Source organism: Acanthopagrus latus, chromosome 11 (assembly GCF_904848185.1).
Source record: "Acanthopagrus latus isolate v.2019 chromosome 11, fAcaLat1.1, whole genome shotgun sequence".
In the NCBI taxonomy this organism is placed as follows: Eukaryota; Metazoa; Chordata; class Actinopteri; order Spariformes; family Sparidae; genus Acanthopagrus; species Acanthopagrus latus.
The window spans coordinates 453,338-465,873 of NC_051049.1; the positions used below are offsets into that span (position 1 = coordinate 453,338).

Sequence of the window (12,536 nt, forward strand, 5' to 3'; positions counted from 1 at the left end):
GGCATTCAGGTACAAACTAAACGTGAAGCGTTCAGGGACTGGAATAAGCACAGTGCGGTCAGGGATCCAATTCAGCATACGACTGTCAGTGTGATGCATTCAGGAACTAAATTCTACGTGAGGTGTTCACTGAAATAAGCATGAGGCATTCAGGTACGAACTGATTGTGAGGCATTCAGGAGCTAATTCAGTGCGACGTGTTCACGAAGACAAATTCCTCGTTGGCTAGTGGAGCTGCACACACAACCGGACAACAATGCTGATGATATGAAGGGCAGTTTCACAGCCACACCTGCCGTCCTCTGACAGGTGAGCTCTAATATTTGCTTATTGTCTAGGTGTGACTGAGCCGAAGCCTCCCTGAGCGAGATGGTCGGTTAGCTGGTTTCTGTCTCAGATGGTCCCGTCTGGCTGGCTGCTGGCTGTGGACTGACGGCCTCTCCCTCTCATGTTGGTTCTCATTCTGGCTGCTCAGGACCAGATCCAACATTAGATCAATACACCTGATTGGTCTTTATAAAGAAATTCAGTGTACATGAAGAGAAACTTACATGACTGCGCGTTTGGCTTCCTGTTATTAACTTCACTTGTCTCGTCTAAACTCTTCAAATTAAAGAAGACAAGAATTAAATAATTAGATTAATTAACAGATGCCTGTCTGGACTGTCGATCCTCTCTGGTAAATGTGTGACCTGCGTCTTCTCTGACTGCCGGATGTCGTTTATCACGTTTACAAACTGAGGGAACAAATCAAATGTGACTCTGAGGTCTGACGTCAGGAGGGAAACCTTCAAGCAATACTGTAGTTACTGTGTAATGATGATCATACTGTAGTTACTGTGTAATGATGATGATCATACTGTAGTTACTGTGTAATGATGATCATACTGTAGTTACTGTGTAATGATGATCATACTGTCGTTACTGTGTAGTGATGATCATACTGTCGTTACTGTGTAATGATGATCATACTGTAGTTACTGTGTAGTGATGATCATACTGTAGTTACTGTGTAGTGATGATCATACTGTAGTTACTGTGTAATGATGATCATACTGTAGTTACTGTGTAATGATGATGATCATACTGTAGTTACTGTGTAATGATGATCATACTGTAGTTACTGTGTAGTGATGATCATACTGTAGTTACTGTGTAGTGATGATCATACTGTAGTTACTGTGTAATGATGATGATCATACTGTAGTTACTGTGTAATGATGATGATCATACTGTAGTTACTGTGTAATGATGATCATACTGTAGTTACTGTGTAATGATGATGATCATACTGTAGTTACTGTGTAATGATGATCATACTGTAGTTACTGTGTAGTGATGATCATACTGTAGTTACTGTGTAATGATGATGATCATACTGTAGTTACTGTGTAATGATGATCATACTGTAGTTACTGTGTAGTGATGATCATACTGTAGTTACTGTGTAGTGATGATCATACTGTAGTTACTGTGTAATGATGATCATACTGTAGTTACTGTGTAGTGATGATCATACTGTAGTTACTGTGTAGTGATGATCATACTGTAGTTACTGTGTAATGATGATCATACTGTCGTTACTGTGTAATGATGATCATACTGTAGTTACTGTGTAGTGATGATCATACTGTAGTTACTGTGTAATGATGATCATACTGTAGTTACTGTGTAATGATGATCATACTGTAGTTACTGTGTAATGATGATCATACTGTCGTTACTGTGTAATGATGATCATACTGTAGTTACTGTGTAATGATGATGATCATACTGTAGTTACTGTGTAATGATGATCATACTGTAGTTACTGTGTAATGATGATGATCATACTGTAGTTACTGTGTAATGATGATCATACTGTAGTTACTGTGTAATGATGATCATACTGTAGTTACTGTGTAATGATGATGATCATACTGTAGTTACTGTGTAATGATGATGATCATACTGTAGTTACTGTGTAATGATGATCATACTGTAGTTACTGTGTAATGATGATGATCATACTGTAGTTACTGTGTAATGATGATCATACTGTAGTTACTGTGTAATGATGATCATACTGTAGTTACTGTGTAATGATGATGATCATACTGTAGTTACTGTGTAATGATGATCATACTGTAGTTACTGTGTAATGATGATGATCATACTGTAGTTACTGTGTAATGATGATCATACTGTAGTTACTGTGTAATGATGATCATACTGTAGTTACTGTGTAATGATGATGATCATACTGTAGTTACTGTGTAATGATGATCATACTGTAGTTACTGTGTAGTGATGATCATACTGTAGTTACTGTGTAATGATGATCATACTGTAGTTACTGTGTAATGATGATGATCATACTGTAGTTACTGTGTAATGATGATCATACTGTAGTTACTGTGTAATGATGATCATACTGTAGTTACTGTGTAATGATGATCATACTGTAGTTACTGTGTAATGATGATGATCATACTGTAGTTACTGTGTAATGATGATGATCATACTGTAGTTACTGTGTAATGATGATGATCATACTGTAGTTACTGTGTAATGATGATGATCATACTGTAGTTACTGTGTAATGATGATCATACTGTAGTTACTGTGTAATGATGATGATCATACTGTAGTTACTGTGTAATGATGATCATACTGTAGTTACTGTGTAGTGATGATCATACTGTAGTTACTGTGTAATGATGATGATCATACTGTAGTTACTGTGTAGTGATGATCATACTGTAGTTACTGTGTAATGATGATGATCATACTGTAGTTACTGTGTAGTGATGATCATACTGTAGTTACTGTGTAGTGATGATGATCATACTGTAGTTACTGTGTAGTGATGATCATACTGTAGTTACTGTGTAATGATGATGATCATACTGTAGTTACTGTGTAGTGATGATCATACTGTAGTTACTGTGTAATGATGATGATCATACTGTAGTTACTGTGTAGTGATGATCATACTGTAGTTACTGTGTAATGATGATGATCATACTGTAGTTACTGTGTAGTGATGATCATACTGTAGTTACTGTGTAATGATGATGATCATACTGTCGTTACTGTGTAGTGATGATCATACTGTAGTTACTGTGTAGTGATGATGATCATATTGTAGTTACGAAGCCAAAAACTGATTTTTAGTGGAACATTTTTTATTGGTGAATTTATCAAACACAGATTCGTACACATGTTCTCTCTGAGATGGTCTTAAAAGTAAATTCAGTAAATGTAGTTAAATTGTTTTTTCCTGTTCATGCAGCGCAGGAAAAAATCCTGAAGTCCTGAAGAGGCCTGATGACCTCTGACCCCTCGTTAACTCTTGAGCCAATCAGATAAATGCATTCTTTAACAGGACTTTATAAGCATCCAATAAGAAAATATACAAAAACAGATTTTTTTGTCTTTCAGAGAATAGACACGCAGACATTTGGATGTAGAAAAACATTTTCTCTCTGTATGATTGAACTTCAGAGACGTTGTAAACCAGAGGGAGGTCTCACTCCAGACAGAAAAACCACAACCACAACTTCTTCCCTCCTCCAGCTTCTTCAACATTTCTTACACCACAAGAAACAGACTCCATCCACACAGAAACCAATGAAGAAAAGGATGATGAACCCACAGAACCATTTTTGTCAACAGAGCCAGAAAATACAGGACTACAAGGACCAGAATGCATTGTGATGCAAGCAGGAACATAAAGGAGAAAAACAACAACAACAACAGTAACAACAACAAACATCCGACTGATTCCTTCATATCTCTGTGGATGAATTCATATCGCATATGAACATTTTTTAAAACAGAAAAATGGCGCAAACATAAAATCAAAACTTCAATTTCTTTCTTTTGTCAGGAAACGTCAGTTTGTTTCCCTCAACAAAGTCCAAGTGCTACATCTTCTGTCCGCCTCCATCACAGTGCGTTCGTTAGTTATACTGCATTTCCCAGCATGCCCCTGCTCGTCCACACACAAGGACACACTCCCCTCCATCAGGAGAGATGGAGGGATGGTATGAAGAGATGAAGAAGAAAAGAAAGTCCTCTTGACCACACAGCGTCGCTGTTTCCCCAAAAAGAAGTCACTACAAATTCAGCACCAGTGGGAAAAAGGCCATTTTTGATTGCTTCATTTTTGTTTGCACGTTAACATTCGTTTACATTTTTACGACAAAATGACATAACCCCGCCCCCCTGTGGCAGATGTAGGTGGGGCCAAGACGACCCCTGTAGCTGCTGTTTGACTTTTCTCCCTCGACAGAAAAGTTGAACAAAGTCTTTGGCAGATTTACACAAATGAAAGGCGTCGACTCAGCGTATGCTGACAGCTGCAGCTGGGCGAGAGACACATGCAGCGAATGAGAGAGAGAGAGTCTCTGCCTGTGTCTCTCTGATTATTGATTTTATATAATCATACCGATGATGATTACAATCACAGAAGTGAGTATGAAAATGGAAACTGTATTTATGTTGATGAGGTAAACTCGTAGTTTCTGAATCTTGCAGGATGAAGCTGCTGTGAGTGTGACTGATGATGTCGCTCTGTCTGCTGAGGATGAAGAGCCGTGATGATGATGATGATGATGATGATGATGATGATGATGTCGATGACGTCCAGCTTCGTCTCTCCACATACTGAAGCCGACTCCACTGACGCTCGTGTCTCCTCTCAGGACGGCCTCTGTGTTTCTGATCCAGTCACTGCAGATGTTTGTCTAAATGCTTCGATCACACCTGATGTCACCTGATTGATTGATTGATCAGATATTTATGATATTTATTCAGACATCAAAATGATGAAAATACATACACATATAAATATGTATAATTTTTATAATAATCTGTTATTATCAGAAGATATGTATTAGTATGTGTGAGCACTTGTAAGGTTCAGGCTCTGCTGAGGACGGATCCAGCTGGAGCGGCTCTGACTAGTGTTTCCTCAGCTCTGCTTCCACCTGTCTGTTGGAGGATGAATCGGGTCACTATCGACTGATTAGTTAATGACATTATTTAATTAGTGTATTATTAGATGGGAACCAGCAGTGACCTCAAACAGTCGAAAAAGTGAATTTAAATGTGTAAAACGTCCGACTGTGATGACGAGATGAGTCCTGAGAGTTTTCTTCTACAAGTTTAGATTTAGATTCTGTAGAAGTTCTGAGACACAATCAGAACTCCATCTGCTGCTACAAGATTAAAGTAAACCATCCTCATCGCAGCCTGCGTACAGATAATGTTACATCTTACATCTGGAGCACAAAAGCTGATCAATTCTACGTTAATCTAAAACATGTTTTGGTGCCACGAGGTTCTGCTGAGTGACAACAAACAGCTGCAACAGTCAAACTGCTGCTCTGAACCTGAGTTTGGTGTATTTATTATAATTTTATGTAAAACTATGCTGACATCAGTTCTGAAGCTCAGGTCTCATTTTGACCACAGAATTAAACATCTGTGACATCATGTGGAACTACGGAGGCTGACGAGGGACAGAAACACAGAAACAACCTGTTACAGCATGAGAGTCAGTGGAGTTTGGACACGGCGCCTGCAGTCCGTCAGCACCAACATCTCAGATGATCCACCACAGAAACTAACTCCAAGCAGCAGCCCCAGGCTCCTCCCACATATGACCACAGCCTCTGATTGGCTGAGCTGCTGAGTGTTCAGGTGAAGGCCAGGGGTCAGAGAGAGAGCTGGATCTGTTTCCTGCCTCAGGTTTCTCCTCAGAGCGAATGGAGGAAGAGGAGCAGGAGGAGGAGGTGCTATGAGGAGGCGAGGAGGAGGATGAGGAGGAAGCCGAGCAACATGGCGGACAGCAGGGAGAGGCGGGGCAGAGCGCGGCTGCAGCTGCCGGTGGTGTCGTCAGTCAGGAACGGCTCCGGAGACTCGTACACCGAGTCATCTGAGAGAGACACACAGGTGAGACCGCAGCATGTGATGAGCGACTGACATCACCTCTGACATCATCTCTGACATCACAGCCTAGTTTAAAGAGACTTTTTAACAATACTTTAACAACTACAGCTCCCATGATGCTTTATCATAGGCCCGTTACCAAAGCACCATGGGAGCTGTAGTTAAACACTGAAGAAGAGACGCTTGTGAAGAGAAGAAGTTGCTCCGTTCATCAGGAGGTCGTCATTTATCTGATTGTCTGCCATGCTGCATTTAACACTCACACACACTCACACACACTCACACACACTCACACACACACAGACTGCATGTGACCACAGGAGGGCGTCTGTCAGGTCAACATTTGGTTTAAAACTGACTGTGATGATTTGATTATTAATAGGAACGACAAATCCAAATAAACAATTTCATGTGAAAATCAAAGTTGTTGTGTGGAGGTGGAGGTGACGGAGTTAGAGCACAAAGAGGAGAAGGGGATGAAGAGGAGAAGAGGAGGAGAAAAGGAGGAAGAGGAGGAGAGACTCACTGGTGGGTTTGACGTAGATCTTGAGCTTCAGACAGGGTTTACCAGCCAGGTTAGGATGTGGAGACGCTGCAGAGACACAGATCACAGATCAGTGACGTCACGTCAGATACCTGCAGCTGTAGTATTCTGTGTGTAGCAGTACTTGGGTGTAGTGGTACTCGGGTGTAGCAGTACTCAGGTGTAGTATTCTGTGTGTAGCAGTACTCAGGTGTAGCAGTACTTGGGTGTAGTGGTACTCGGGTGTAGCAGTACTCACAGATGTAGTAGTACTCGTGTCCCGGCCTGAACTCGAAGCCCAGGCTGAAGGGGGTGAACAGCTGGAACTTCTCGGAGAACTTGAGCGGTCCGTTTGGGCTCAGCGGGCGGTTACACTCCCACCTTTTGAAGCCCTTCCTGTGGTGGTCACAGGTGGTGTAGCCATCATAGTTCACCATGTACAACACGTAGTGCTCCATCCGCTCGGCCGACTCCGCCACCTCGTAGTGCGGACAGTAGATATCCAGGTAGTCGTTGATCGCCACCTCCACCGTGTATTCGCCCCGAAAGAACCTGAGGAGGAAGAGGAGGAGAGATGATGTCACCATGTCTCAAAAGTCTACTGTGCTGTTTGTGGAGCGCACGGCACGAAGTGAAGCTCTGTTATTGGTTGGTTGTCAGTAAAAATGCATCTTGGGAGTCGTAGTCTCTCCTTCAGTATTTATCTCAACAAACTTTCTCAAACTTCTCTGATATTTTCGAAGGTTGCAATCACACCAACACAGTTAGCATGTAGCACAGGAAGCAGCTAACAGCCAACGTGTCAGAATCAGGTGGTTTGTTCCTGAGAGCGAACAAGAACAGAGTTTCTTCAGAGATGTTCGACTTATTACTCTGAAGAAGAAGAAGAAGAAGAAGAAGAGAAAGAAGCTGAGCATGATGTCAGACCTTCAGCTCACCACAGAGAGCCTCCATTCACCTGCAGCACATGGAAACTGTGTGTGTGCGTGTTTACAGATGGAAATCGGATTGATTTCCTGTTAACTCTGACCTGATTAATAACGTTTTGAACTGGACTTCTGTCTGTTTTGATGATGTAATCATTTTAGTTTCTGTTACTCAAACTGAACATTTGATTCATTGTTAAAATGTGTAAACGTGGCAGTTTGATTTCAGCGAACTGAACAACAGAAGATGTTTGAAGACGTCACAACAGTGGATCATTCAGCGTTCTGACATCTAACAGGCGACCGGGATGTGATCAATAACCTTCACTGTCAGATATCCATCAGTCACAGATCGAACCGTCTCTGTCAGCTGATGTCAGTTTGAAGTTGACAGTTAAATAAAGTTTAACATGTGGAGAGTCGATCAGAGTGTTTCTGTGTCTGGTCCTCACAGCTGCTCCGTCAAACTGTTGCTGTAATTTACATAATTTAATTTAGAACAAACAGACAAGTTTCACCTCGTTATCAGAAACCATCATCATTCAGCGATCGATCACAGAAAACAAACTCATCAGACTTCATGTGTCTCTGAATATTCATCAGACACAGAGCTGCTGGGTCGTCCAATCAGCTGAGCTAATTAAGATTCTCTTAATGAGGTTTGAACGACTGATTTGTTTTCTAAGGCTCCGTCCTGATTGGCTGAGCATTCCTGGTTGATCCCAGTGAACAGTAACAGCAGAAACAGACAGCAGGGGGCGCCGTCTGTCTGCCTGTCCCACATGTGACTGTTCACCATAATATATTCTTATTTTTGTTATTTTAACAGCCACTTATTTTTATTAGACTTTACAGATTCATAGTGTTCATTAGTCTCTAAATACATTTTTGTTTTATAATATTAATGAATTATTTTATATTTGATATGTTTGAAAGGTGCTCTATGAATAAGAGTCCTGTGAGCGAGGCTGTGACGGTGCACAGGAGAACAGTTCATCTGGATTCTCACTGAAAAACTTCTAGACCAGGAAACAACTGGAAGACCTGAACCTGCATCTACAAGTCCTGAGTGTCCAGAGAACTTCCTGTTAACTTCTTTTAAAACTTGGTTTTGAATAAATAAAGTGAATTATTTAAAAGTTGAGCTCCTCCTCCTTCAGCCACTAAGGTCTGTGTTTCTCTGGCACTTCCTGAAAGAGTGACGTTAAAGTAAAGCATTTATTTTGGCACAGATGGGCCTCCGTATGATCGAGTTATCTTAATGACTCCAAACACTTTAAGTTTCCCTCCACAGTTTGTTGCTGAATCACAGCGATGATTATTCCCATGTGGCATGAACGCAGCACAAGAGCGTCGTCCTGATGGAGGTCGATGGGATCAGGTGGATGTTTCCTGCTGGATGAAACCGTCCTGATGGCGTTTCTCCTCGCCGCGCCCTCTTTGTCTTCGCTAACACCATTAGCAAAGTGCAGGCTAACTCAGTTAGCTGAAGGATTGGGTGACGCTAACAGCTGAGAGAGCAGGCGCTGCGTTCACTGAACTCTGTCCCCTCAGCTCTCACATCACCACTCATCAGTCTAATGGAAAGAGGCCGAGGGACCGCCGGGTTCATCATCATCATCATCATCATCATCATGTAGCCTGAGAGCGCTCTCACTGGTCAGTCAGAGCTGCTGATCCAGTCTGATGATCAGGGGGCGAACTGGGAGTCTGAGGGGCGAACAGGTGTGAGCAGGTGTGGACAGGTGTGGACAAGTGTGAGCAGGTGTAAGCAGGTGTGAGCAGGTGTGGACAGGTGTGAGCAGGTGTGAGCAGGTGTGGACAGGTGTGAGCAGGTGTGAGCAGGTGTGAGTAGGTGTGAGCAGGTGTGGACAGGTGTGAGCAGGTGTGGGCAGGTGTGAGCAGGTGTGAGCAGGTGTGGACAGGTGTGAGCAGGTGTGAGTAGGTGTGAGCAGGTGTGAGCAGGTGTGAGCAGGTGTGAGTAGGTGTGGACAGGTGTGAGCAGGTGTGAGCAGGTGTGAGCAGGTGTGGGTCCTGGTACCTCAGCCGGGCTGCTCGTCACCACCAGTCTGTATTCAGTCATCATGTGAAAGCAGGCGGGCTCAGTGAGCAGTGAAAAACTTTTCAGCAGCTGAAGTGAATCTTTGTCCACAGCTGTGATGTCACAGCTCCCAGCATGCCTCAGCGTGTGCAGGTCTGTAAAGGTCAGGTGGATGGTCCAGAGGACGAGGACAGGTCGAGGTTGTTTCCCTGACAGATTGCGGTCCAGGTGTGAACAGGAGCTGCAGGTGTGTTTCTTCCAGCAACATTAATAAACTTGGCAGTTTGATTCCATTTTATTAAAAAAGAGAAAATTCTTTGTTTTTGGTTTTGAATCAGTCGCTCCAGGAAGTTCTGACTGCAACAATAAATGAAAATTTCAATGTCCACAGTTGAATATTTCTAACCGGTCTGAACCATCACGACCAGTCACACCTCCACCAGCAGAGAAACATGGAGCCACATGAACGACTCACATTAAACTGTTGCTGCAGACGTCAGAGCTCTTTATGATGATCTGCAGCAAACGTCAGCTCATCGTGACCTGCAGACAGATCACCTGTGACGCTCCGCAGCACGACAACATCTCAAGCTTCAGAGCAGAAAAAACTGCCTGTGAAGTCCTGAAGGAGAAGTTCTGTAGAGGCAGAACTGTGGACCAGAACAAAGAAGCTCCTGTCAGGTCCAAGCACCAGAATTATGTATCAAACAAACAGGTTAGAAATGATGCAACAGGTGAGCCTGAAGGTGTCATCAGGTAAACATCTAGACCAGGACAACAAAGATCCACCTGGTGTCCAAACTGTTCAGCACACACGCCGGCCCTCCTGATGAGCTACAGCTCCGTCTCAAAGACTCTCAACCCGCACCTCACCTGAGGACACCTGAGGACACGTCAGCTGGGGACACGTCACCTGAGGACACCTGAGGACACGTCACCCGAGGACAACTGAGGACACCTGAGGACACGTCACCTGAGGACACGTCACCTGGGGACACGTCACCTGAGGACACCTGAGGACACGTCACCTGAGGACACGTCACCTGGGGACACATCACCTGAGGACACCTGAGGACACCTGAGGACACGTCACCTGAGGACACGTCACCTGGGGACACGTCACCTGAGGACACCTGAGGACACCTGAGAACACCTGAGGACACGTCACCTGAGGACACGTCACCTGGGGACACGTCACCTGAGGACACCTGAGGACACCTGAGGACACGTCACCTGAGGACACCTGAGGACACGTCACCTGAGGACACGTCACCTGAGGACACCTGAGGACACCTGAGGACACGTAACCTGGGGACACGTCACCTGAGAACACCTGAGGACACGTCACCTGGGGACACGTCACCTGGGGACACGTCACCTGAGGACACCTGAGGACACCTGAGGACACGTAACCTGGGGACACGTCACCTGAGAACACCTGAGGACACCTGAGGACACCTGAGGACACGCCCCCTGAGGACACGCCACCTTACCTACAGGATAATCTGTCAGTCCAACATCAGCAGCAGCTTCTCCATCATCCAGTTATGAAAGTCTGTTTGTTCTCTGTAGAACATTAAACTTTATGACATCAGTCCGTTTCGTCCTCAGCGTCAGACGCTCCTGAACTTCTGCAGCCGGCTCGACTTTTACAACAACGTCTTTCTTCACTGAGCTGAAACACCAAAGCAGCAAAAAGCTTCATTTTAAGAAATACCAAGTTTGGTGTTCTCACATTCAATCCTTGTGTAGCTGACACACTGCAGCACAGTGAGGCTGAATGAACAGGAATAATCAGACACACACACACACACACACACACACACACACACACACACACACACACACACACACACACACACACACACACACACACACACACACAGCTCAGTGTCGCTGCTGCACACTGTTAGTAAAACTCATACAAAGTGGACCACAGGCTGCAGTACCACTCACACCCAGCAGGAGGCGAACACCTGACACCTGGAGCTCTGTGTGAATCAAAGTTCAGATTTCACTGATTTCTAAATGAGTGACGGTCACAGAACACATGATGTCTGACTATTAACATCAATACACATTTTAAAAAGGGTAAAATAAATTCATCACAGATAATTAATAGAACAGATCAGGAAGTGATCAGCATGGAAATATTCTGAAGAACAGTTTCATGTCAACGAAGAGATCTGAGTCTAACACGGCATCACTGCTTCACTGTATTTATCATGATTCAGAACATAGCAGAGAGCAGCTTTGTTCTGTCTGTCCCTCCGTCTCCTGCTGGACGTCTCCTGCTGGACGTCCTCTGAGACTCTGCAGGACACTGTGTGCCTGTTCATGTAACCCGAGTCCGTCCTGACAGGCTCGGCACAAAACACACTCTGTTTCCTTCAGGTTCAGACAAGAAGCGACAAGCTGCCACACAAAACTATCAGATCTGAAGCCGAGAACCTGATACACACACACACACACACACACACACACACACACACACACACACACACACACACACACACACACACACACACACACACACACACAACCACACACACACACACACTTGATTTTTCTGTTGTTTTCTGTTTGTTATATTTGTATTGTTTGTGTAAATAACTCGGAGCTATGTGTTCTTTACCACCTCACCTCACTGTAGAGACGGTACTTTTTACTATATTTATCAGATTACTTTAGTAACTAGTTACTCTACAGATCGAATGCTGCGACAGTTTGGAAAGTTTAGATTTTCTCTCCAGATAAAAACGGTGATTGTGTCGATCAGCTGACTCTGTAATCTATGGATCAGTTACTTTACTGATACTTGAGTACATTTAATATCAGATACTTGAAGACTTTTACTCTTCAGATGTGTGACTTCCATGTTTCCAAAGTAATATTATAACACCGTATGTTGAACTGGAGCACTGGAACACTTTATCACTTTATCATCACCAGATAAATAAGCTCTCTTTATATATATATATATATATATATATAAAAAAATATTCTCTCTTTTTGTACTACTGTTTACATTCACGTTTACATTTGCACTACTGTTACTTGCCTTGTCTATTTATGTCATTTATAATGTCAAATTGTACAGTTGTCTATT

The 12,536-nt window shown here is 43.4% G+C and overlaps 1 protein-coding gene across 5 annotated transcripts in view; it reads right to left on the minus strand.

Moving 5' to 3' along the window:
- Nucleotides 1-3,155: 3,155 nt before the first annotated feature.
- Nucleotides 3,156-12,536, minus strand: part of LOC119029184 (ephrin-A2-like) — a 55,808-nt gene continuing 46,427 nt past the window's right edge. For 2 of the 5 annotated variants that reach the window (XM_037115832.1, XM_037115833.1), the window contains 3 exons: nucleotides 6,720-7,012; nucleotides 6,464-6,529; nucleotides 5,380-5,923 (listed from right to left, as the gene is read on the minus strand). In XM_037115832.1, coding sequence (XP_036971727.1) covers nucleotides 5,784-5,923; nucleotides 6,464-6,529; nucleotides 6,720-7,012 — 499 coding nt within the window. In that variant the 3' untranslated portion in view covers nucleotides 5,380-5,783. Of the gene's footprint in view, nucleotides 4,978-5,379; nucleotides 5,924-6,463; nucleotides 6,530-6,719; nucleotides 7,013-12,536 lie in introns of those variants that run through there. The other 3 variants (XR_005077920.1, XR_005077921.1, XR_005077919.1) reach the window with 3 other exon arrangements.